Consider the following 27,416-nt stretch of genomic DNA (forward strand, 5'->3'; position numbering starts at 1 on the left):
ATATGTGTACAAGAATAAAATACATTAAACCAGTATGTATTGTATTTTTTTCTTTATAGTGTGCATGATCACATATGAGAACGTCAAGAGGTCAAAGAGAATTACACTCAATGCAACTTCAGGATTTGTTCGCATAAATATATTTATACTGTAATAAGAAATCATTGCAAGTCCTCAAGGTATGAATATGGCAAAAATAAAATAAAAGTAAGTCACACGAAGCACTTTTAGGGTCAGGTGGGCTGCCGGCGGCCTTCAGAAGGTACGAGGCCCTGTTTTTCCATCTTCTCTTTGTATTTCAAAAAGTCTCTCTTTTTATTGAAATGCTTGACCTGCAAGGAAAGACAGTAACCGGAAGTGCACTTCAAATATAGTGTATGATGATGATGACAATTCGCTTTTAATGCAAAAGGTGGAAAATGGGGTCGTTTTTACCCACTGAGCAGGGCACTTTGATTCAAATTCGCTTTGGAAGTTCTGGCAGGAAGCAAGCTTGTCATTGTTGTCATCCAGACAGTTCCATAATAAGTCTCTGGCGTCCCAGCAGGCCTTTCGTTCAACTGCGTTTGGAGCTGCCATCACCACTTGCCTGTGGGTCGAGGGAATCGAAAAAGGTAAAGACGTGATTTTGTTTTGTTTTTTTTAAGCTATTAAAAACAGCCACAGCACGTTTAAAGCACTAAATTACACAGGCTGTGTATACCGTGCTACCTGAGTAAAAACAGGACGTTTAGCACACGAACAATGAGAAAAAGCAGGTAGTTAGTTGTTTTTTTGTTTGTTTTTTAAGATGCTGAGTACTTACTCGATCGGAGAATATTCCAACTTAAACCCGCTGTTTTTCCATTAAACCCCGAGCACAAACTTTGTACATATACAACACGGTATGAGGTTACAGCATGAGCAAAGCGAAGGACAGATCTTCTCTGTCGCGCGTTGATGACGTTGACATGACGTAAGAGGAAAGCAGGTTGAAGTTGGGGGGGAGGCTCAGGCTTTAGCCTAAATAATTAAATAATGCGTATAAGAGTGTTAAAAAAAAGAAGAAGAAGAAGGAAAAACATTTCGTTTGAAACGCGTTTACATTCATTTTCTGTGTTTTTTTGTTTTGTTTTGTTTTTGTGTGTCAAGCTCGTCGAAGAAATGCTGCTCCTTCACGCTGGTGCTCAAAGCTAACAGAAGATGGCACTGTTTGCCAACAATACTCCATTAGCCCTACACTGCCCTGGAAAAGTCCAATGATATCAACATATAATGTAATTTCGAGTGATTTATTTCCAATTGTTTGCAACGTAAATGATCGTGTGTAGAATTAATAATAGGCAATGAATATTTTCATTTCCATAACCCCGAAAAGTACCGGAGACAATCATGTTAAATCTTGAAAAAATGCAACAGGTGGAACGGATCTAATCTTATCACATCATTTTAATGTTTCAATTCTCTTAATGTCTACTGAGCAACCCGCTAATTTCAACAAGCTATAACAGACTCGTTTTAAACTTTTTTTTTTTTTTTTTTTTTGGCAGTAATTGCAAATGTTAATTTTGACTCAAACGAAAAGAACACCATACCGACAGTGAAGAATGCTCATGGTGACGGTGTTATGTTTTGGGGCTATTTTTTTTTTTTTAGCTGGAACATGAACATTTGAAAAGAGCAGTCAATTTTAGAAAAAAGTCAGGAAAAGTCTACTAGAACATCTCAAATTATTGTGGGTGAATCAGAGGCACTTTAAATGGTGACTGTTTGTGTGCTGACTCCAACTTCACGTGAGTTTGAATGTGATTAGTTGAGAACACAGCTACAATCCTAGTTATTAGAGGGGTGCACACTTGTGCACATTCTCATTTGTTTATTGATTACTTTTCCCTCTTGGATTTTTTTTCAGCTGACATGTAGGCTACAGGTTATAGGTCACATTAATGACTGAAAAAGCTTTGGAACTATTTATCTTGGTTTCATTCTTTCCCCCCTACAAAAACCTGGGGTGTGTAAACTTTTTATATCCACTGTATATAACTACTAATAAGGTAGGCCATGTGCATGCACCCTCTCCAAAATGAGGCCTTATCTAATTTGGTCCCATTCAAATGAAAGTATTTTCCCTTGTAGGCTGTTTTTGTCAGCCGTCTATTTGAAGGCACAATAGCGTGTGGGAGAGCTTTGCAACGAGTAAAGGCATAATTATAATGCGTGGTGTTGATTAACTCTCTCCTTCTCCTCCTTCCTTGCTTTTTCTCACTCAGCCACAGTGATGAAGAAAAGCCCCAGAGGTTGCCATGGTGCCCAGCAGCAATCCATCTCCGTTTGTGTGCTCATGTGGACCGAGGGGGAATGAAAAACAGGAAAACCTCTGCAGAGGATGCGTTGCCAGCAGTCCTTTTAGGAAAGTAAGTGTTTGAGGTTTTGTACGTTTATGCAGACAAACCCTAATTTACACTCGGTCACATTTTTAGTAATCCCACGTCAACTTTCTTTATCTTTTCACTGAATGTTTTACTTCTGCATGGCGCGTTCATTTCCGAGAGCATCAACAACACTTGCAAGGGGGTAAAAAATTGTTTTTCCAAAACCGTTTAACCCTTCATATAAGTCACTCATGGTCACTTTAGTTTTTCACAATTCGATATATCCTGGAAAATGCTCCAATTTGCATCGGTTATCAATGAACAGCTTCACACTCGGGTAGAATGAGGCAAAACAGAAGAGGCCACAAGACAGATTTTATTCCCTTTAATCTCATGACCTACTTAATACAGCAAGCTACAGCCCGCCAACATCCTGCTGTTACATAATGGCGAGAGTCTTTGTGGTCTTGGACAAATTATTTTACCAATTTGCTGTTGAGAATTGATGTAAAAGGTTACAAAAAAAAAAACAAAAAAAAACATTATCCTTGGAAAGAGTCCAAGGATGTTGACTAGGCTAGCCTGCGGTCATACCTGCAGGTAAATGCAGCAGCAGAATGTGCTCGTTGAGGAGAGATCAATATGAAAATCACCTCCTCATTCTGATTGCTAAATGTCTCATCGAGCCACTCCTGCTTCCACGAGCGGCTATTCTAGGATGAGGTGCTACTTGCGATAAACTGAGTAATTGTGCACGTCTGGCCAGGCTTTCATGTTCATAAATGCAGCACATTCGCACCGACCCCTGACCGTGGAAAATGGCTGTTTTTTTTCCCGCATCCTTTCTCCAGCTGAGGTCCACCTCAAATACATGCTTAGAATCTGAGCAGGGAAGCTTTTATTCAAGGTTACATGTCTCAGTTGACACCATTCAACATTTTTGATGGCCAATAATGCCACAATTTTGCACTTACTGGCATAAATGTATTACATTGACTCTCCCTTTCAAATCAATGCTTAATATTTGTACTTCTTTTTGAAAAGGACCCCCCCTCCCTCATCTATCTTCTCATTTGATGATAATGCCTGCCTAGCACTGGATCAGTTAGTTCAGCAAATATTCACACTCGCCGCATTACTTTTTTAAAAGCAGCCTATTAAAGAGGAACGTTAAAAGCGTCAGCGAGGTTTATTGACCGAGTGCTAGCATAGTTTGACAAAGCACGTTTGTGAATATTCTCCGTGTGCGCACACAGCCAGTAAAATTCACCTTCAAGACAAATTGGCGCATTTCTTGGGTTTAATCGTGTTGTTTTTGTGGCAAACATAAACTGTATGTCTTTGCTGCGTTGCCTGACTGTTGATAGCAGTTTTTGTTTGGTGTTCTGCAGGGTTTGATTTGACGTGCTTTCAGACTATCAAACTCATCCTCATGCTGCTGGTGAGTGGTGATGTCTTGGTTAATTAAGACAACAGTCAAACAGTATGTTAGTATAGAGTTTAATGACAGCGACAAAGTGTAATAGTGTCGTGTTATATGGACATTTTGAATATGTCGCTATTGAGATCAAACCTGTTTTCCATGTTTGCACTGCGCTTCTGCCGTTGATTGAAACTGACGCAAAAGCACTGTTGCTCATTTGTATGAAGTCATATTACGTTGAAGGATGAGCATGATTTACACATCTTGATCACTTGCCATCAGAGGGTGAGCATAGTCTTGTGTGACAGTGAAAAATTGGGTGACAGAATGCTTTGGCGGTAATTAGAAATATATTGAATCACTATGATGAATAATGGAAAATGATGGTGGCATTAATTCATTCAAATAGTATAAACATGTTTTTTTTTTTTTTAATGCTTTGTCCTTCACTCCCAAAAACTTATATAGGCCTATACGTTTTTTTTTCTTACATTTTTTTTTTAATGCTGCAGCATACAGAAGGCTTTGATGCAGCTTCTCATCTGAAGAGGTCGCTTAAAGCAATGGTAGTTATTACAAAAAACGTCCAGCAGGTGGCAGCAGAGTATAAGAGATCAGCCAGGGCCATGTGGCAACAAGCTCTTTTCCCGTGTTTTCAAGTTTGTGAATAATGATGAAACTTAGCCATATTCTAATGCTAATTGCTGCAAAACGGAAAATACAAACATATTTTTCTTTTTTTTTTCTAATGAGAGAACAGACTATTTGTTATCTTTCTTTTGGTAGGTTCCATGTTTTTATAACAATAGAACACAGTATTCTGTGGGCCATGCAAAATCAGTCAAAATCCAGTAAAACAGCCGGGAGCGAACGGGACTGCTTCAGTGAAAATGCCTGGGAGTGAATAAATGAATCTTGATAGACAGTATTGTAATCAGAAGACAAAACATTTCCAAGGCAGCTCAACATCTACATAATAGTGTAATACTTATTTTTTTTTTTTTTTTTTTTTTTTTTTTTAACTCTTCTTGGCGTTTTGAATCACACTGAGAAGCTTTTTTTTTTTTTTTTTTTAATTACATTACAATTTATGATTTATGACGAGTTCAGATGAGGATGAGATCAAGAGAAATACTTTTCATGACAATGTAAACATCCGATTAACTAAAGTCTAGTTTCTCCTCATTTCCGTTTTTACATATTTGTGACATTTTCTTGAATTTTCCACAAGATGTGAGTATGGATGTCTGTAGTTTATGTCGCCAGGCTAATCACCACGACTCAAACATAAACCTCCCTGGGAAATGTAATAAAAGTGCTACAGATGAGTCATGTGACTTCAAGATCTATGGCGGAACCTTTTAATGATCCAGGAAGGTAAATGTCAGATCACAGACAGACACACATGTGAAACGGCACACCACGCAGATGGAGGCAGAGAGCTTTGCGACTTTTTGAAGTCGACTGACACAAATGTTAAATGACACGGACTGCTTCTTTTTCCGTGCCTTTCAAAAATAGAAGGTATCACACATCTCCAAAATGAGGAACAAATTGATTATTAAATGGAGCGCGAGTGTCCCAAAAGCGACATCTTTCTGGCAGCACATCCTTTAATTAATAAGAACGGAGAGCCTATCAATAAAATGCTTACAGTTAAACTCCCCCTAATCTCACAGGAGTTGATAAATGACAAAATAGGCATCTGTCAAATTATATGAGGCTGCATATTATTTTAGCCGCTTTCATTTGCCCAGACAGTCTGCAGACTCATCGTATAATCCACACATGGCCTCACAACGCACCACTGATGGCATCTTACACATGCACACGCAATCTCGCTCACACGCACATTGATGACTAAACATCGACCAGTTATCTGTCAGGCCTGCTGCGACCACGACAGTGACCTCAAATTGCCACCACTGGAAGTCAATTTCACTGTCAACTCAGACCAAATGCCATGGCAACGACACTTGCACACGCCAATTGCATGAAAACTCGCAGGTGTGTCCGTTTGCTGCATGTTAGTTTTTTTTTTCCCTAGGTGCCTTATTGACCTCTCAAAAAACTCACTCACTCACTCACTCACATCAAAAAACCTCACTCACTCACTCACTCACTCACATAAAAAAAACCTCACTCACTCACTCACTCACTCACATCAAAAAACCTCACTCACTCACTCACTCACTCACTCACTCACTCACTCACATAAAAAAAAACCTCACTCACTCACTCACTCACTCACTCACTCACTCACTCACTCACATCAAAAAACCTCTCATGCTCACCAAAGAATTCTTACTCACTCACACGAACAAACTCACATATACACCAAATAAAACTCACACATACTCCTCTAAGACATTTTTTTTCTGTGTGATTGTTATTTTTGTCCTATGAGGCAACTCATAGTTTCCCCATTTTTAGTTTTATAATGAAACGTGCCAAATTCATCTTGTCACGATCTCACGAGACAAATTCAAGCACTTTGTTAGTGACACACTCTCTCACACACAGACCGACACAGTATATTCCGGAAGCACGGCAGCTGAGAGGATATTGTAACAAACACTGGAACGTCAATGTTGGACCTACAAGTGGGACAAAAAGGCTCTCCTGGCGGAATTAAAGGAGGATTATCTCTATTAATTTATGCTAATGAATGCACACCGAGTAACGAGAGCAGCTTGTTCTTGTGAGACTCAAGCCCGTCTCACGCATTCTCACACACAAACACTTGAAAGCTGCCACTGCAGTGTTTGTGAGCCATTGAAGCCTGTTGCATGTGAACCCCGCTCCCCGACTCATTCTTGTTCCCAGCGCACACACTCGGTGCTGTTCAGTCGGGTCCTTCAGGCGAATGTTGTTCTCCAACCTTTGCCTAATCCTTTTACATTAACACACACTTTATTTCCACTGTGGGAGAGTTTTGTCTTGTTTCCGCTGTGTGGGGCTGCTCCAGTTCAGCGGACCAAAGCCTTTCTTGTTCGACAAATTATTCATCAAGACATACTGTGATCAGTGGGGTCTCCATGATTCTGCTGAATCCCGAGTTCCTCGAACGCACCCTCTTGTAAAAAGTCCCCCAAAAGAGACTTGAGTATCTTTCTTTAGCGCTTAGCAGGTACTTCACAGTCTTATGTAGTTGTAGATTAAATGAAATTTATTTGCCATTCTTTTTATTTCTGCTGCAGACACGCGTTGAGGTTGAACCGTGTGGCAAAGTGATATGTCAGCACATCCACCGTATTGTATGTGGCCATCGTATTAGCCATAAAAAACGCCAATAATATACGTAAAATTGAGTTCAAATGTGGTCACAAGGAATGGTTTGCTGTGATGCTATGTCTCCAATGGCGCTTTTCCCACCAGAAGCGGCACTTTTTTTGTCCTCGGATGTTCGACTCTTTCAGTTCGACTCGTTGTAACCGCTGTTTAGAACCATTTTGGCAGTGGTTCTGCAGCGCCGGTCGTCAGGGGACGTCACCTGTCATCTGATTGGCCGACAGCAACGCAGCAAGTAACGCCGCGGCACACACCCATTTCCTTGTTTTATGCGAGAGAGGCAGAGGCGCCGCCAAAGTCATAGTGGAAAAAAAATCACCACCACACATTAACAGAAGCCCAGAGGTGTAGATTGAGAAGGAGTTCATGGGTATACATCCTGTATTTATATAGTGCATTTTCCTGAGTGAAAACAGAAGACCCTGCCTTTAAATTGTAAATATGGTTCAATGTTGGCACGACTTGCCACTTGTGAAATGTTATCTCAGATCCGCACGCAATACGGGAGCGAAAGCTTCGCTTGGGCAGTTCAAATGTGCCCGCCCCCTTCCCCGCCGTGCGCCATTTGTAATGGAAAGGCGACAGGTGCGGTGTGGTATGGTTGCGTGAGGTGTGCTGTGGTGTGGTAGCGTGCCGTACGTGACTAATGGAAAAGCAGCACAAATGAACGAGGCATCGTCACTAATCACATCATGTTGCCAATCCAATTGATACAGTATTGACACACTCAAGATGGCGTCTATTGTCTGGTCATACTTGCCAGCGTTTGCCACAACAGCAGTGCTGTAGCATCAAATACATGGAGCAAAGTCAGTACTGTCTGTAAGGCACAATACTTCATTGTTGGAGTAGTAACTAAATTAACCTGTACAGTAATACTGACTAAGTACAGATATACTGAAATATAGAACAACGCTTGTAGCATGGGCACTTCCTGGCATATGAGATATAACTCTGTGGAGTTTGTATGGGAAGTTTGCGAGCCCTCATAGAAAAAAAGATTGTAAAGATGGTGGGTGGGGCACCAAAGAAGGCTTCAAGCTAAGACCGGCACTGCATAGTAGGGTGCAGCACAGTTTTACAACCAAAATATTAAACACTGATGAAAAAATGTTTTGCTAAAGCCTTTTGATGACATTTGTATCTACTTTAACGTCATACAAGTAATTTTACTCTATGTAATAAAGTGGCGTTTAAGCAACAGGAGCTTCGTGCTTTCAGGGATAAAAGCCACTGATTGGATGTCACGTGCACGCACACCCACACACACACACACACAGACACACACACGCAAATCCCTCGAGTCATATCACCAAGACGCCCCTCATTCATTTTCATTAAGGCTCACTCCATCCCCGTTCGCGAGTCGCAAGTGCGCGTCCACGTTCAAGCCAGCGAGCTCCTCAGTCTACCAGACCCGAGCCGAGCCGAGTCGAGCCGAGCCGAACCGCGCCGAACCCGAGCGTCGACTGGCACACGCGCGGACACGGGATCCGGCGCGATGACCTGCTAGCGCATCTTTACGCACCCACGACACGCGTTTTGTCAACATTCTGCCTCTTTAGCGTGTCATTCTCTCGCGGGGGACCATGGAGACGGTATGGGTCCACGAAGTCTTCTCTCGGCTTCTGCTCCTCAGCCTCGTGGGTAAGAAAAACCCGTTTATGGACACTCAGGCTTATTATGATCATGCGCATTTGTGTATACATTAATGAAACTTTTGTTTTTGGTAAAGCATCTCCAACGTGTCAACATCGCGTATTTACAAGGCTTGCAAAGAAGACACATGTTGAAGAGTGACTGTATAGTGATGCTGCGGTGCATGTATGCTACATTATGCACTCACTTAATGCAGCCCTAACTATTTTTAATGAGCATGTTTGGCATGCAAAGCGCTGAACTGGTGGCTCCAATATGATTCATAGAATTTGCATCTCCAGTTGGAAGCATCTGCATTGACCGTTTTTTGTTTATTTGACACTCAGCTGGAAATGGAGCGAGCGGCAAAGCAAAACTTCTTTACTACAACAAACCAAATGTTTGATCTCATATCTTGGTGACATTTCTAGCTGCATCCTCTGTAAAATTTTGGAGATGTCAGAGTAAAGGTGATATTAGAGATTTAAAGAGCAGTGATACTATGTCTGAGGAATGCTATGATTTATTAATCAGTATTGGAAGCCATCAATATATTTTCTACATTTTGTTATCTCAGCTCAAGGACAACATTTTTCATTTTCACTCTCACTTTTAACACATTCACTGCCAGCCCAGCAAAAATACATTATTTGACGTCTTTTTCCGTCAATGGCAGTCAATGACTTAAGATGAGATGTAAGCAAAATTGATGGATTTTTAAGCAACATTTGCCTTAAAAAAAAACAAAAAATGAAAAAAGGAGGCTGCAATATAATCACAAAATATATTGGCACTTTGTGTTTAACACATTCACTGCCAGCCCAGCAAAAATACATTATTTGACGTCTTTTTCTGTCAATGGCAGTCAATGAGTTAAAGAGTTATATTTTCCACTTTGGAATACAGCGCACGTTTGCACTCAAAGCCGAGTACGTCTTCAACGTTACAGATTTGGAGGCGTCGTTCCCTGCAGCGATATGACTGCAGTGTTGTCCAACCATCTGTCTCGCAGTATGCCAAGCCGGCGCTCCAAAACAGTTGCTTGTTTGAGTCGCGCAACAAAACACGCACACGTTGAAATCTGTGTGATCTGGCGGAAGCGCTCGTCGCGACCTTATTTGTCCTAGCGCTACTGAAACGCAGTCTGCCTCGCCTTCGGGGAGGTTTGTTGTTGTTCGGTCATCCAAAAAGAGCATTTGTGAGGACTGGGAGGTCACTGATGTCGGATGACAAGGCCTCGCTCGTGACCTCCAGTGGCGTTTAGAGCTGAATCATGACTTTATCACTTGCAGTGTCCACTTGGTGTAGAAAGAAACTGGAGAACGTGGATGGTTTATTGAGTTTAAGAGCTGCCTTCCTCAATCACAGTAAAAGTTAATGTAACGCGAAGTCTTTAAAACCATAATCATCCCTTCTTGTCACTCCAGAGCAATCAGGTTGAAGTCAGTGTTGATATGCTTGTGTAACATGAACAAATCAACTAATCACAGTCCAGTTTATTATTGTCGGAATGTTTTAGGCGTTGGGTTTCACCCCTTGTGACACTGAATTATTGCATCGGGCTATTGATGGCTCGCTAGTGCGTGACAATTGGTGTGATGGACTCTCATGGAAACAGCCAGCGTGCTATTGATCATTTCGCAGCTCACAAGGCTTTCTGCCAGCCGCTGTGAGTGTGTGTGTGCAACCTATATGGGCGTGTTGGTGTCCAAATGAGATGAAAACAAATATCGAATGAAGTTTATGTGAACATACCAGCACATAGGCGCTGTAGTCACCATGTTATTGAGTTTTATGTTATTGTATGATAGCATTAGACTGAGGCTTGTAGGATGTCTAATAGTCTTGTAGTAATTGCCTTCAAAAAACTGGCACACTCACTAAGTGAAAGTATGAATAAAATATAGAGCAGCAATGACACAGTCTGCATCATGAATTATTGTATGGATGAAATCTGCCGGCTTTGTTGCTGTAATTTATGCTTTTATTTACATTAAATCGATCTTACAATCTCTGTATGGATGACTTGATGCACCGCTGAGAGTTAGCCTCAGATTATTGATTAAAGTAGTGATTCACTAGCAGACATGGTGTTAGTTTCAGATGATGTCATTTTTGGATTGAACTTGGCCTTCCGGTATAGCTTCAACAAAATAAAAAACATAAATAACTAGACTAAGTGCAATTTCTGGAGAAATTGCGTGGGAATGCTGAAAGCGGAATGCTAAGATTTGAATGCATGTGGAATGCTTATGAAGTAAATTGAGAGATAAATTATGAAATTAAAACCTCCTGGTCACTGGACAATGCGCTTTACAGACTGTGCCACCGAGCAGTATGAGACACCTGGTAATGATAATAAATTATATGTATGGAAGTGGGCGTGGAAAGTGATACTTTCAGTTGATTGTCGATCCCATTGAAAATGAATGGGGAAAAGTTGATATTAAATGTTAAATTGTGCAAATACTGGACAATGTAAATTGGAGGTTTTATGTGGGAGTTGTTACGCGGCAAAAAAGTGTGCACAGAATAAAAATCACAATAACATAATGTGGGAATGCTTCAGCATTCCCACAATAAATAAGTACATCGTCATCTAGCCTAATTTTTCTTTTTAGTTACGGCACATTATGATATATTATTTGTAACTCCCTGCGAGAAAGGAGATTATGGCTGCACTAACTTTACTGCCCCCAACCCCCCACGCCCCATCCGCTGATGGAGTCAGGCTCTGTAAACCAGCCGAATAAAAACCTTCCGTGATGGGCAAATAAATCTTGTTAGAAAGATTTCCTAAAGCCTTCTTAGCTGTCTGGTTTTTCGTGATTTTGATAATTTCCTTATTTAGTTGTTTGAGTCATCCGAATGGAGAATGAGATCAGATTTTCATGACGTTTCGCACGACAAAAGTGGGTTACACTAATGTAACCAATGAGTTGGCATTGAGACAAACCACAGATGTTATGTCAATAATTGATTTACTTCCTGCTGGGGTATTTTGCCTTCCCTCCTTTTGTCCCCAAACATTTTATTCATAAATTTGTCTTTAATCCACTTACAGCCTCTTTTTGCTCGGTTAGAGTTTATTTGAAAAAGCGAGGCTGGGTCATGAGGACAGCTGCTCGTCTCTTTGATGGCGAAAAGCCTGGACAGGAAGTGGCTCGAGCAACACGCGCCAAAGTTTTTTCAGGAGCTGCTCTGAGTGATGGAGCGAGTGACGTTTTACTGGGATGGCGGAAAGCGAGCCAGGATCTCAGAGCAAAAACAACAAATGCAGCTCAAGAGGAAGAAAAACATTTTCATTTTTTATCGATACCAGGAAGAGGACACTTTGCCACTTTGTCGCGTGAAAATGACATCACAGTTGCTCAGGTGTCAGGTAACAACCAATCACAGCTCAGCTTCAGAAAACAGGTGAGCTGTGATTGGTCGCTACCTGACCCCTGAGCAACTATGATGTCATCTTCAGTCGACAGCAAGTGGCAAAATGGCCGCCCCCTGAGATGGATAAAAATGGCTGGATTTTGCTGCATAACTGTTATTCCACAAATATAATTTTTAATCAGAATGTCATGTTTAGACCTGTGAGGTCACTTTACTTATTTAGCCATTTTTGGTAGTCAAACATTATTTTGTCTGTAATGAATTTGATACTTTCATTATTTTTCACGTACAATTAGTACCATTAAAAACACATTTTGCAACTTGCTGTCGACTGAAAATGACATCACAAGGGCTCATGTAACCAATCACAGCTCAGCTTGTGAATGTCACATGACCAAACCTAGAAAACAGGTGAGCTGTGATTGGTTATCTGAGCCCTTGTGATGTCATTTTCAGTTGACAGCAAGTTGCAAAATGTGTTTTTAAAGCTACCTAATTGTACGTGAAAAATAATGAAAGTATCAAATTCATTATAAAGAACATGTGAAGTTTTTATTGCTATAATGGGCTAAATAAGTGAAGTATCCCTTTAAGGTTGACTTTAATGTATTGAGGCAAGTTTCAATTTGCTTGGGACGATAAATCGGGAAAACAATCTTTTTACAACAATTTTTTTAACACAAAATGTGTCCCTATAACTTCCTTTACTAGTGTTATTTAAATAATAATAATCATAATCATAACAAATGTTTTATTTGTATAGTGCTTTTCAAAAGACAAATACACTTTACAAAAATAAAACTGATAAAAACTAAAAGACAAAATTAGGACTTCTAAATATTTATAAAAAAATGAATACAAATAAATGAATAAATAAAGTAAATAAATGCATACATTTGAAAATTAATTAAACAAAATAATTCTTTGATATTCAACTTTGGCATTCAAGTAGCACTGCACTGACAGAATGCTTGTTGAAACAGACTGTGGAAATGATCCAGCGCTCCCAATTTGCTCATTTAAAGTGTTCTCCTCCGGTTTTATTTTGACAGATGCCTCGCTAACAGCCAGCAACAAACTTTTAACGGCCGTTGCACAACATCGGATGGCACACTGATCATAGCAGCAGCACTGATAGTGTCCCACTTTGCAATTTGTTAACTAGAATTGGATGCAAACATGGGTTGCCACACTGCGAGCCAGTCAGACTTTATGAGTGAATCATTTGGCATCCACTGAGCTTCGGATTCTGAGATTGTCTTTGTTGTGGTAATCTGTCGAGATCAACTTGCACGTTTGACTTCTTTCTTAAAGGTTTTGACACAATTGTAGCGGTTCTGTGGGAAACAGAAGGCTTCATTGTTAGTTGTCCAACGTGAAATGGAACCCAAAACCAATTGAGTTGAATGAACGTGAAATGCAGTGTTACGTATTAGGGAGAAGGGTCATCTAGGAACCGTGACCAAATGTGAGTTGATTAACGCTCAAGCCGACCAACTTTCCCAACCGGCATTAAAACATGCTCACATTCCAAAAAGTAGGAGTTCAGAGAATGACAATCTGGCACGCTTCCAGTTCCCTGCTCCTCGTTTTGAAGGGCCCTCAACCGGGTGGTGGCCCTTCACCAGCAAACAGCAAGGGGTACACATCCTTCTCAAAAAGGGACGCTTGTTCCACCACTATAAAGCATTCCAACACCACCTGACGTCACAGAAACGCAATAGAAAGCCTCAATCCATTTTTATCAAGGCTAAGCTTGTGGAATTGGGGACAGCGTCCTTGTGCTCTATTTTGGTTTTTGGGGCAGTGGCTGGCAACTAAGTGAGTGCGCCAAACAAGTGAGGAATTAGGGGGCGTCACCCTCCGCTGAAAGACGTCGAGGAGAAGAGATTGTTGCGTCTCCATGGCGATGGAGAGAGTCGGATCAGGAAGCCGACAGGAAGTCAGGGTGTTCCACACGCCGACGGGGGCTTTTCCGTTGTCATGGAAACTCCACTCATTCAGACCGAATGTTGGTGGACAACATGTTGACATGATTCGTGCATGAATATTTATATTTTCCGCCCAAATCAGATTACAGTGTTTGTATCGTCTCCACATTGCAACGTGCGTTGCTTTCCGACAGCACAAAATCAGCAAGAATTTTTTTTATTTTTTTTCCCCCCCCATGTCCATAGCCGGCCCTATTAGGATGCAGGACCGCTCCGCTGAACGGGCGCAGGATTACTAATCGCACACGCACGCGCACGCAGCATTTTCTCAGTTTGTGCCAAGCAGATGGGATTGCTGCATCTCACTGCTCAGACTAGGCAGGCAGATTAGTGCGCCGCACAAATGAGGTGAACTAGAACAGTCCGCTTGCATGCACAGGACACACGCACCTTTCTGTGTGTTGGAAATGATTTGTATTCGTCACATATGAGTTCTACTTGTGTCTTCAAATGTATCCTGCTCACCTGGTTGGATTCTTAGCCCCAGGCTCTGATTTGAAACCAGTCAAGAAGACTAAATAGTTTCACCACACACTCTCAACCCATCAAAAATATCTTAGCCGTAGGAAAGAAAGCTTATTTATTAAGCTTATTTATCCTTTTACACCTGACTTGAACACCAGCCGGAGGTGAAAGCTTGTAATTGCAAATGGTTTGTGGAAGGACGATATTCCTATTGCACTTTTGAGGCTACAAAAGCGTATTGCATTTGCTTGGAAAATTTTTTTTGGGGGGAGCTTTGTTTTTGTTTTTGATTTTTTTTTTGTTTTTTTGAGTACCGTATTTTTTCTGATTTTTTTTTTTTCTGTTTTACTGAATATTTTTTTCTGTCATAAAAAAAAATTCAGAAAAACGGGGGGGGTGGAGAATCAGAAAAACAGGAGGACAAATGACTGGGGGAAAAACATTATTAAAAAAAAAAAAAACAGAAAAAAAAATATTCCAAAAAACAGAGCACCAACTTCTGTTTTTCGGAGTAGTTTTTTTTTTTTTTTTTTTTTTTACCTCCAACTCCAAGTGACTTCTAGCAGACCACTAACCTGTATATATGACTGGATAGCTGATAGCCCATACACGCCAGTGCAAGCCGTTGAAGTCACAGGGCGGCCATCTTGTTACTCCCACCTCGTGAGCAAAATTACTCCGAAAAAACAGAAATTGGTGCGCTTTTTTTTTATTTTTTTACTTCAACTATGCCTCATTACCCTGCTTCTTTGCATTTGGGTCCTGACAATTTTATTATTTACAACTACATAAAACATATGTCTAGTAGTTGTCCTATTTGGCTGCAAATCTGAAGGATTAAAAACCAAATTGGTGTCAAAACAAATGTGACGTAAACCTGTGGATTTGTTGACTATTTCTGTGCACACTCCGTGTTTGCCAATGTTGGTGTTTGTCAAGGAGCGGCTCTTTTTTTTTTTTTTTTTTTTTTTTTTCCATCCCCGGCATGAAGAAAGGGCTGAACTTTAAAAGCGGCACTCAAGGCGCCTCAACGAGATGAAATTGTGAGGAAAAGCTAAGCTTTCATCATGCGTCGTGTCAGGCTGTCAGAGTATTTATTCATGTGAACCGCTGCCTTTTATTAATCCCGCTGTAGTTCACGATGCAGTGCGAGAGTGCAACATTGATTTTTCTTCATCCTTAGAAGGCAAGATTACGATAAAAACATGCCATGATTTAGTGTTTACTACTTCATGGTACATATTACGCCAGCAATTACACAAATATAAGCCTTTGAACGTGTGAAGGGCGCCTCGGGCGTTTTAATATTTAATGAAGGTGTGTTGTACATTTGTGTGTGCGTGGAGATAAAGCAATGTAAGGTTCTTCTGCAAGTGTTGTCAAATGTCAGACGGGTGATGTGACGAACGGGGTGTTACATTTCACTCTGTCTTTGGATGTATGTGTGCTCACACATGTACAGCTGTCCAACGGCACCCCAGACTCTCACGGTCACCTCTCACACCCACACATACAGACCCCAGTGATAAGCTTGTCTTCTTGGGTTTTAAATTGCAGCTTTTAATGCTGCCCAGGCCTGGCGGAACAATGTACGGTTTGTTTAAAGCTCCACTGTCCTCCACTTAACATAAAGCCTGATCCCATTAACTGCTTCCTTCTGCTGGCTGGTCTTGAGCGTGAGAGAGATGAAGACAGTAAAACGTCTGTGCCGCCGCCCTCGACGTGCTCGTCTCGCGTGAGGTGGTTAGTTATCAACCTTGCGCGTCTGTTAATTAAAAAGTCATATCGCATCCGGGGAATATCAGGCTCAAACTTTCAACATGTCAGTTGAAACTCATGACAAGTCTCAAGTGATAAGCTGGCATTGTAAGGCAGACAATTGGCACCACTAATCAAGCTCGGCGCATTTAATTAAATTTCTGGTACACCGTTGAATTAACTTCTGAAGTGAAGGTTTACGTCATTTTGCTTTCCTCTACTTTGTCTATATCATTCCTATTATTATGACTACTAAGGCATATATTCAACCAAATGACATATAACACAGCTGAACGTCTTACTAGTTTATACCTCGACGCCAGAGACATGTGGCCCTTGGATTAGTGTGGGACCCTCTGGTGAAAAGGGGTTATATGATACACACAATCCTCACAATGATGCTCCATATGTTGTAAGTAAAGAGGAAGTCAACTCAAATGGTTTTTATTTATTTATTTTTTGTGACAATATGTTCTATGAAGCCCCACTGGTCTAAATATGGTATTCTGGTTAATATTGCGTGGAATAAGAGTTAAGTGGCAAAATCCAGCGTTTTTTATCAGGAGGCGGCCATTTTGTCCCCTTTTTTTGCGTGAAAATGACATCAGCGTTGTTCAACCAATCACAGCACCTGTTTTGTGAAGCTGAGCTGTGATTGGATGTTAAGCAGCAAAATCCAGCCGTTTTGATCCATCTCAGGGAGCGGCCATTTTGCCACTTGCTGAAGACTGAAGATGACATCATTGTTGACAACAACCAATCACAGCTCACCTTTTCTGCCGTGATTGGTTGTGGCATGAACAACGCTCATGTCATTTTCACTCGAAAAAGTGACAAAATGGCCGCCTTCTGATAGAAAATGCTGGATTTTGCCACTTAACTCATATATCCACTTCCGCAATATTAACCAGAATACCATATTTAGACCAGTGGGGCTTCATAGAACATATTGTCACAAAAAAAAGAAAAAAACATTTGAGTTGACTTCCCCTTTACTTACAACATGTCCATCTCAGTGGGCGGCCATTTTGCCACTTGCTCGAGACTGAAAATGACATAATTGTTGGTAACAATCAATCACAGCTCACCGTCAGAAAACAGGTGAGCTGTGATTGGCCAATGCCTGAGCCCGGAGCAACTATGATGTCATCATCAGTCTACAGCAAGTGGCTGTCCCCTGAGATGGATAAAAACGGCTGGGTTTTGCTTCATAACTCATATTCCACAAATGTAATATTAATCAGAATGTCATCTTTACACTACTGAGGTCACATATACCATATTATTGTCAACAAATGTTTATGGTTGACTTCCACTTTAAGACACTTTGATATGTGTTGCAATACTGAAAATGAGCTAATGTTGAAATCGGACTTTTCCGAGTTCAAACCAGGAAGCGTGTACAGGAACTTGAGCTCGGAAGTTCCACTTGTGAAGTCAGAAAAAAAAAATTACCTCGACTTCTCCGACGGAAATAGCGATGAGGCGCAATTTTGATTTCGGTGTTGTATTTCTGTCAATGACAGAGACACATGGAGGCATTTAAGCAATAAGGCTCTTGGAAAACTAAATAGGATGACTTGGTATTTGGGCTTCTTTTAATGGTACGACTGTAAATCAGTTTGCACAGCTCTTAACGGAAGCCGACGGACGATTCCCTCATTGGAAGGATTTGGGCTAAATCAGCCCCCAGGAGTCCGCTAATCCAGCGCTGTTCTATTCGTTAGATTTCTGCTGAGACAGGCTCCATGATCCCAAAATGATCAACAATCCCGCTTGCAGCATCTTCACACAGCTTGAGCTCATGGGACTCGTGTAGGATTTTGTACAAAAAGAACTGCCTTGTAATTAGTGGAAAGCGGGCTGATTTTGTTCCATTTGTGGTTTTTATGAATTGCTTTCAGTTTTCAGCATAACACGTCCATAGATTGTTGTCATGTTCACATAAAGCATCACCTTCAGCAGCATTCCCACTAAATTCACGTTTAGCTTTCCACCACTTCAAGAGAAATATCACCCATAAAGTCTACTGTGTCCAAGCATAAGCATATACAGTACTGGATGTGAATTTTCAATTACAAGCTTTGAGGTTGACAAACTGCAGGAGGCTCGCTAAGCCTCAATCTGCAATTGATTGAACAGAGCCGCCATGCCTCCATCTGTTGAGAAGAAACTTACTCACTGCTTTTCTGATCATCCTTCAGAAAATGAAATCCCATATTGATATTTGTGGTTCTGACTTGGTGGACTTTGAAACTGTCTAAACCAGGGGTCAGCAACCTTTCCTGTCAAAAGAGCCGCTTTTGGACAAATAAATAACCACAAATTTTGTCTGGAGCTGCAAAACATTTGCACATTGTGATGAAGGAAACTGTGTGTTAGGTTAGTCTAATGTACTGAAGGAGTAAGAGCTCATTCGAGCTGCAAGATAACACAAAAATATGGAGCATCCAATAATTTCATTTATTTATTTTATTTATTTTCATTTTCCATTTTTTTTATTTTTTTGTAATTTTTCAGACTGTTTTTCATGCATTTTTTTTTTAAAGACTTTCTGCTGTTCTGTCAAATTTTAGACGTGTTTAGAAATTTTCTGGTCATTTTCTGCCTCTCCTCTCCTCTTCCTTTTTTTTTTTATTTTTTTTTTTTAAAGACATTTTATAGCTATTTTTTGACAATTTGTTCGCAAACGGGGCTGGGCGAACGCGTCAGCTGCGTGACGTCACTCCCGGGGCAATTTGAAAGCACGCACGGATTTTTTTTTTCCCCACTCACTCATTCACACATGTAAGCTTCTGTGAGTGAGTGAGTGAGTGAAAAAAATAAATAATCCGTGCGTGCTTTCAAATTGCCGCGGAAGTGACGTCATGCAGCCGACACGTTCGCCCAGCCCCGTTTGCGAACCCCCCCGCTGGAAAGGTGTAAACACTCTCTTTCCACAGAAACGGCCTGCTGTTTACAAAACAAAAACAAAATGGCAAAATACAGGCTGGGGGTGTGGGGGATTTAGAACAAAATCACCCCCACACGTTATGAAAAGCCCATATCTATAAATTGAAAAGTAGTTAGTTTGTTTAAATCCTGTATTTAAAAAGTGCATATTTCTGAGTGAAATCGGCAGACAGCCCCTTTAATCTATTTTTCTGACAGCTTAAAAAATTGTATTCTAATTTGAACATTTAATTATTAATTAATAAATATATAAATTAATTAATTTAACGAATATTTAATCTAAAAAATAAGTAAAAAACAAATATAAATTTTTGCTAAAAAAAAATACAATAAATTTTTTTTAGAGATCCATAAAAAAAGGGAGCCACAGTAGAGGGACTAAAGAGCCACATGTGGCTACAGAGCCGCAGGTTGCACACCCCTAGTTGAACCCAACAATGAATTTCAGAGAGCAAAGAGTGAACATGATCCAAGCGCCGCAAGGGGAATACTGTAGCATAACGAATGAAACTTAACACTGAGAATTCACCAAGCTAAACAAAGTCGCTTGACTTATTCTTTTTTTTGTGTGTGTATGTATAAGGTAAAAAAAAGTAACTACACGATAGCACTTTGATGTGCGCCAAATTTGAACCATGAAACTGGGCGTCATTCGGACTTAACGAGGAGGAATAACAGTGAGATAAGTGAATGAGGGCACAATAAAAGAAGGAAGACAAGAAGTAGCTGCAGGCTTGTAGCATCAGTAATTGCCTCATTAACATCCCACAGCCGCGTTTCATGTAATGTATTCTTTGTTGCACACACACCATTGAGGCCAATTATTACCTGTTGTTTCAGTTTGAACCTCTAATAGCTTCGTAATTTAAAGGCGGAACAGTATTGTAATGATTATATATATTCAACATACACACCAGCTATGTTGTTAGATATTAAGATGTACCACCAACAAGTTGAAAAGTTGTCATTTTTGTTTCATTGTGCTAGCTCGGACTTTTACAGTAAAACTAGCAAGGAAATGAGTTAAAACAATTGATGTGCAACATTGAATCCCCCGTGCATCCTGAATATGCATTCATGCAGATGATTTTTCACATAATAAAGAGCTTTGTTTACTGGCTGTATGCACAGTAGGCACATCAAAAATATATATTAATAAGCAGCTCAAACGTGATTTTGGTGTTCGAAGTGCTTGATGTTTACGCTATCTTTTTCATCCTGCCGCGGTAAACAATAGGATTATGCTGACTTCATGTCGTGTATGTGATGGTAGTTGGTTGCCTCTGACCTAAATTTGACTCTGCTGAGGGCTTGGAAGTTGGAAGGGAGGTTGAAAGAAAAAAAAAACAATCTTGTTTTATTCACCTTCTTTTTGATTTATTCATGTTCATGTGGCATCCCTCTGCATAATTCAGCCATCCGCAATCATTAGCTGATTTTGCTTTTCTCGTGATGTTGACTCTTCCTTCCACCTCATCATTTTAATGCCATGACTCACCTAATTTGCCGACTTCTTCATGCTCTTGCCTACAATGACATGATGAAATGGCCTCAAGTGGATACATCAGCGTGCATCCGCTGAATTCAAAATGTAGCTCAAGCATGCTTTGTCAGATTATGTATGCTACTATATAATAATATACTACATGAGTTATGTGAAAACCTCCATGGAATTCTGACTAGTACCAGTACTGTACTTGCGACTCTTGTTGCCTTGTTACGAAATTAGAAGAATAAAAAAATGGCAATTCAGGCAATTCTCTTATTGAGATATTATTGATATTTAACATCCCTAAAAACACCACCATTAACATGTCGTCTTTCTTTCTTCTACAGTCGGTACAGTGGAGCCTTTGGTCCGAAACTTGAAGAAACTCCAAGAAGATATCGATTGGTCGTACACAGGTATGCACCCCGTTAGAATAAATAGACGATGCAATAATTGTGTACAGCACAGACTGCTGCTTGGACCGCCGCCGATAAAAATATATTGTGTGCCACCGGGTCAAAACTGTCGACGCCCGCACCGTTCCTGACAACCGACTAAACGCGTACTGACATTCAAGAGTGATCCGCTCCACCATTTGAAAACATCCAACAGTGACAAAAAGCCTGAGTGACAAGCCCAGCGTATGTCAGTCTCAGATCACTTCATCTGTAGGAATTACCGTATCTGTCAACATCTCCCATAGGAGAGCCTTGATCTGCCCAGCCGGGGCCATATGCTCACACGACTGCGGCTAACTCAGCACGGCGTCCCGCTGCGTTAAGCCGGCCAGGAACAAGAGTGGTCTGAGGCAGACGAATAATAGTCGTAGTCCCGGTGGGGGAGATTATGGCTTCTTACTGGTAAAGGAGAATCGGGTCTGAAGGGGTCATCGCTGGGCTAATGGAGGGCTATTAAACGTATTAACCTCTCGTGGATTTGATGGCCGCATTCAGTTACAAACAACATTGACGAACCTGAAGCATCGCCAATTGACCTGACCCTGGCACGTTTTTCCCGCCCACAGAATGCGACGAGCAGCGCCCTCCGACATTTTTACCGGTCGAGATGAGCTGAAGTGCTTTCACAGTAATGGCAAAGTTGTCGAATCTTTCTTGTGATTTCTCGCTAAGGTATTTTCAGGATGCCGATATTTCCTTTCGAAGCAAGCAGAGGGGGCTTTACATTTTTTTAGTTAAGGGTATCTTCACTCCCTCACCATGCTATTTTGCCCAAAAATAAAAGGAAATATACATCGGTATCTGCTGCTACAGAAGTCAGGAAAAGAGTCGGCTCACTCACTTCGACTAAACCGAAGTTTTTGGACATTGTCATTTATATTTGACATTTATATTACCTCACAGTTTCAATGTTTTGATGGAATTTATAGTAAATGGGCCCTTTGACGTCACTGCTTAGCTCCCACTCCGCCTCTCGGAGGGCAAGCCCCCATAACAAATGAATGCAGAGAGCTTGATTTTAGGTGAGTGTTCTTGTTAAACGGTGGGAAATATGTCAAGTGTCACAAAAAAAAAAACGTCCCGAGTAGGACACTACATTACTGTAGTCATTGAAACCAGCCATTTGGAGCTGCTAGCTACAAAAAAAATGGAGTTGGTTAGAGGGCAAAGTGTAAGTGGAAGATTAACATATGTTGTTCATTGAATTTTGTCTTCTGTTATCCTGATGTTCTGTTACATCCAAATGTTATTGTGAGTTGTAATTTTGTACGAGTGGCAGAATGCTGAATGGATGCTTTAACAAAACATGTTTACAATAGCAACCAACTACTTAATGGTGGCATTTAACTCATTCACTGCTAATGACAACTATAGACGTAAAAAAATCCAAGCAAACAGCCAGTGTTAATTTTGATTTAAAAAAAAAATTAAATTTAATTGAATTAAATTACATTAAAATTGTAATAAAAAAAAAAAAGAAATTTCAATTTAGTTTTAGTTATAGTCTTCTGTCTAAATATAATTAAAGCCTTAGTCATAACTTAGTCACCTGATTGTATTTGAGTTTTAATGCAACCTTTAGTCGACAAAAATAATGAGCAATTTTAGTCGACTAAATTGACTTCTGGAGGTCGAGACCCAGTTTGTAGTCTCAGTAAGACCAAGACCGATCACTATGCACGATGGTAGCACTTAGCAATGAAATTGTTGTCATTGTTGTTATTAATAACAATGGGGATTAATAACTATGAATGAAAACAATGAATAACTAAAACTAAATTCAAATTTCTTGTCAAAATTTGCATTGGCTGTTTGCTTGGATTTTTGACGTCTATAGTCGTCATTGGCAGTGAATGAGTTAAGCACAGAACTGAGATTTGAGATTTTATTTTTTGGCCAGCCTCCAGCCCTAACGCATATTTTTGTTTGATGGCATTGATTCATAATAATAATAATAATAATGCAGTTGCTGAGATTCCCTCACGTAAATTCATTTGATTTGCCTTTTTGGCAATCTCTTCCGCCAGACTTGTTTTTCCTCATTTTACAGATTTGTTTTCTTCCCTCTGTCAAATCTTTCCAATCAGATCTCAGGCACACGCAGTCCATTTGTCAAAGAGTGACAATGTTTTTGTTACGCGCTGTGCCTCCTCTTCCTCAATTTGTTGGCTTATTTTGGCTTGTTTATCACGCTACTCACCTCTGACGCTCATCATCACACGGGAAGGCAGGCTGGTGCCGGTTAGTGTTGCTTCGCTGTAACTGGAGACACTTCTGCCATACGCGTGTGTGTGTGCGTGTGTTCTGGTCACAATCGGGTCTTTCTGAGCAGCTCTGTTCTGTTCACTGAGCCGTGAGTAAAAACATTAACATGTGAAAGAAGCGCACTTCATTGTGAGGCAGCTTGCGCTTCTTTTTGGAATGGTTGGGAAGAGGGTCATGATAAAATAAAAGGAAATATGTGCAGGAGAGTAATTGACAGTGATGAGAAGTGTGAGAAACTCAAAAAAGAGGAGAGTGGCTTTTTAGCTTTACTATTATGAGTTCAAATTGCGCCTTGATAAACTCGTCAAATTTCCAGCGGCCCATTTAGGCAGCAAACGAACTATTGGAGCAGCTTCCAAGTAGAAGCAAAGCAGAAAATGTTCGTCACTGGCACACCTCGGGGCTTTTTCCACGTCTCACACTTGATGCGTGCTTCACCAGACTATACTCGGTCACCTTGGTGGGAATACATGGGGGTTCACAGTTATTTTTTTGTAGTTGTTTTGACACACCTCTGTCATGCCTGCTCACTTGCCCGGAAAACCAGCACAAGCGACAACTCCTGTTACTGTCGTCTCCTGTTAATAAGGAATTATGTTGGAGTTATTCATCTTAACTGAGAGTCAGGCATTGTATGGAAGTGTAAAAATGACTGAAATGAATTAAAATGTTTTGTGATTATTAAGGGTGTCAGGCAATTACTTTTTTTAATCACATGACTTCAATAGTTAACTCACAATTATTCACAAATTTTATATCTGTCCTAAATGTACAATAAAATATTTTTTCCTCAGTTTTTTTTATACTCTTGTTAACATAAAAGTGAGAAAAAAATGTTAAACTAATAGAAATATGGCTGCATCTTTTAGTCATTGATACAGTAATTTCATAATCATTCATAAAATTGAGTTAAAATTTTTAAAAAAATGTACTGTAAAAAACGAGTGTGATATTTATTTGTGTTGAGGTCATTTTCTGCCACTAGATGGCATAATTGCATTTTTAAGACACTGGTGACAGATCAGTGCATTTTTCTTTGCAAACTACACTAAGTACAATTTCTGGAGAAATTGCGTGGAAATGCTGAAAGCTGAATGCTAATAGCTGAGTGCTAAGGTGAATGCCTATGAAGGAAATTGAAGGATACATTATGTTAAAATTACAAAGTAATTACATAACTCGTAATTACTACTACTAATAGTAGTAGTAAAGCATTCCCACAATTAAGAGCTATCAAATCTTTAACATGAAGTAACTTGTGAAATTCTGCACATTTTAATAACTGTAAAATACTACTTGACCCCAGTCGCCACAAATATATGCAATATTATTAAATGTATTACTGCTAAATTTTGACGTGGCCCTGTCTGCTGCGCTGCGAATTCCCCCAGAACAGGCTTTCCAAGTAAGCATTAATTACGTGTAAAATTAGTGGCGTTAAAGGAACTTTAAATGAACTTAAAATTAATACACTAATTTTGACACCCCTCGTTTTGAGGCACATCGTTACCATTTTTTTCATCACATTTTTTGCTATTCTCAGCAGGTCTTTTATTAACATTATCATTGGAAGCCTTTTGCTCTGTTAACTTCAATTTATGTTACAAATGGAGTCTGATTTATCATCAAAAGAATTGGAATATGTTGTCTACAACCATTAACAATTATTGCACATAACAATTGTGATCCTTCCTTATATAAATGTGAATTGAGTTTTCCGGAAAGCCACGTACATGACTTTTTTGAACAAACTTCCACTTCCGTCATGTTGTGCTCATCATCGTCCCTGGTGGTCCTGGGATCCTTCTGCCGGGAGGATCCCCCCGGGGTCCCATCTGTTCTGTTTGCATGCAAGTTTGCACTCTGATTACCCACAGCACGGCGATGGCACGCGTTTCAACTTCCACGTATCTCCTATATAAGACAACTGCATTTTCTATTATTCCCTGTGTGACTTTAAGAGCAAGTTATACAAGCCTTAAAAAAACACTTTTGTATTGATTTGAATTTTAAGACTTCTTAGCCTCGTCTTTCCGCTGCTGTTCCTCTTCTTGTCTTACTCGTAAAGTTTCATAGCCTCCGGCAATGCGAGCTTCAAAACTCCTCTCGCGCTTGATCCCATGATCACGTGGAAATGCACACAGATTTTGGAAATGGGGTTTTTCAGCAAGTCCAGCATTTTCCGCACTCGCGTTGGTAAAAAGAAGTGGACCGTGGCAGGATACGGCCACAGGGGTTGTTCACATATGATCACGTTTAAAGTTAGCTCGCATTCTCTGCTGAACGGTGCAGAAGAGTCCAAGAAAACATCTTGCATCTTCACTGTTGTTGCACATTTCACTAACAAGAATCTTCGAGGGAGAAATTGGTTATATTCAAAGTAGGGGTGTCAGGCGATTACATTAAAAAAAATAAAATAAAAAATCGTAATTAATCGCAAATTTTATCTTTTCTAAATGTATAGTAACATGTACAATAAGTTTTCATGCTCTTGTTAACATAAAAGTGGAAAAAAATGTTAAATAGAAATGAAAAAAAAAGGGATATAAAAAATATATAATTCAAAAATTATATATATAAAAAAATATACATGGAAATAAAAAGAACTATATATATATATATATATATATATATATATTAGGGGTGTTAAAAAAAAATCGATTCGGCGATATATCGCGATACTACATCGCGCGATTCTCGAATCGATTCAATAATCGGCAGAATCGATTTTTTTTTTTTTTTTTTTTTGTAGGATTCACACCTTGAGCATGGAAGAATGTTATATGAACGGAACATTAAGCCTTAATATTTTATTTTAATGCTGTTCAAACATGAAACAGATTACAACCTCTATAAGACTGAAATTTCAGATAAATAAATAATACATTTTCATATAAATCTTACACTCTACAAGCTTACTGATTAGTATTTTCTAAATTTGAATGAAAAAAAATCGCAACAATCGACTTATAAATTCTTATCGGGATTAATCGGTATCGAATAGAATCGTGACCTGTGAATCGTGATACGAATCGAATCGTCAGGTACTAGGCAATTCACACCCCTAATATATATATATATATATATATATATATATATATATATATATATATATATATATATATATATATATACACACACACACACATATATATAGTTCTTTTGTATTTAATTTTTGAATTATATTTTTTTATTTCCGTTTTTATTTTCCATCAAAATGTTATTCAAATGAGGGTCAAAAATTAAAAATAAATTACTAAATAAATCAATCAATAAATAAATGGTTAAATAAATAAATAAATAAATAAATGACTGCAAGTGAAAATAAAAACGGAAATAAAAATATATAATTCAAAAATTAAATACAATTGTATTTATGTATGTATATATATATATATATATATATATATATATTTAATTTTTTTATTTGCAAATTATATTTTTTTATATTCGTTTGTATTTTCGCTTTTATTTATTTATTTATTTATTTATTTATTTAGTCATTTATTTATTTCGAATTTTGGCATGTTAACAAAAATCAGTGGCGTTAAAGGAACTTTAAATGAACTCCAAATGAATGCACTAATTTTGACACCCCTAATTCACATCCTTCCAACTGTACTCGCATCTGTTAGTTCCCCTGTCTGCCTTTCAGTCTGCATCACCCGACTAACTATATGGATGAAACTCCGAGCCGGGTTGCAGCACAGGCCAAGGAAGCGGCGATCCAATTTGGGTCAGATCTGTTTAACGTAGTGAAAACAGTTTTTCCCATCCCTACATTGGTGGGAGTGTAGGAGTACTGATGCGATGTGATGTACTGACCTCAGACCAGCATTCACAGCTGGGGCCTGCAGCGTTCCACTTTGCTCTGTTAATTTCTTTCTAAATACAAGCTGCCAGAACTGTTTGAAAGCCATTCCGCTGTGCTGGCTCCAGCTCTGACGT

At 39.6% G+C, this 27,416-nt stretch overlaps 2 protein-coding genes across 4 annotated transcripts in view; one reads left to right on the plus strand and one right to left on the minus strand.

Annotated features, from left to right (window-relative positions):
• Positions 1–37: 37 nt before the first annotated feature.
• On the minus strand, positions 38–962 carry coa6 (cytochrome c oxidase assembly factor 6). The gene is made up of 3 exons (XM_077501067.1): positions 806–962; positions 436–589; positions 38–332 (listed from the first exon to the last, which is right to left on the minus strand). The coding sequence occupies exons 2-3, from the start codon at positions 577–579 to the stop codon at positions 234–236; spliced, it is 243 nt and encodes an 80-aa protein (XP_077357193.1). The 5' UTR covers positions 580–589; positions 806–962; the 3' UTR covers positions 38–233.
• A 1,290-nt stretch (positions 963–2,252) lies between these two features.
• The window catches only part of ptprz1b (protein tyrosine phosphatase receptor type Z1b), a 52,845-nt gene continuing 27,681 nt past the window's right edge, over positions 2,253–27,416 (plus strand). For 2 of the 3 annotated variants that reach the window (XM_077501063.1, XM_077501064.1), the window contains exons 1-2: positions 8,414–8,712; positions 21,093–21,161. In XM_077501063.1, coding sequence (XP_077357189.1) covers positions 8,655–8,712; positions 21,093–21,161 — 127 coding nt within the window. In that variant the 5' untranslated portion in view covers positions 8,414–8,654. Of the gene's footprint in view, positions 2,394–8,413; positions 8,713–21,092; positions 21,162–27,416 lie in introns of those variants that run through there. The other variant, XM_077501065.1, reaches the window with a different exon arrangement.

Source organism: Festucalex cinctus, chromosome 16 (genome assembly GCF_051991245.1).
Source record: "Festucalex cinctus isolate MCC-2025b chromosome 16, RoL_Fcin_1.0, whole genome shotgun sequence".
In the NCBI taxonomy this organism is placed as follows: domain Eukaryota; kingdom Metazoa; phylum Chordata; class Actinopteri; order Syngnathiformes; family Syngnathidae; genus Festucalex; species Festucalex cinctus.

What these genes read in the sequence shown, in the direction of transcription:
- coa6 (XM_077501067.1), bottom strand. Translation starts at nt 579, where the DNA reads ATGGCAGCTCCAAACGCAGTTGAACGAAAGGCCTGCTGGGACGCCAGA. An exon ending in CAAAGTGCCCTGCTCAGTGG is followed by an intron (nt 333 to 435) that starts GTAAAAACGACC and finishes CTTTCCTTGCAG; the next exon opens with GTCAAGCATTTCAATAAAAA.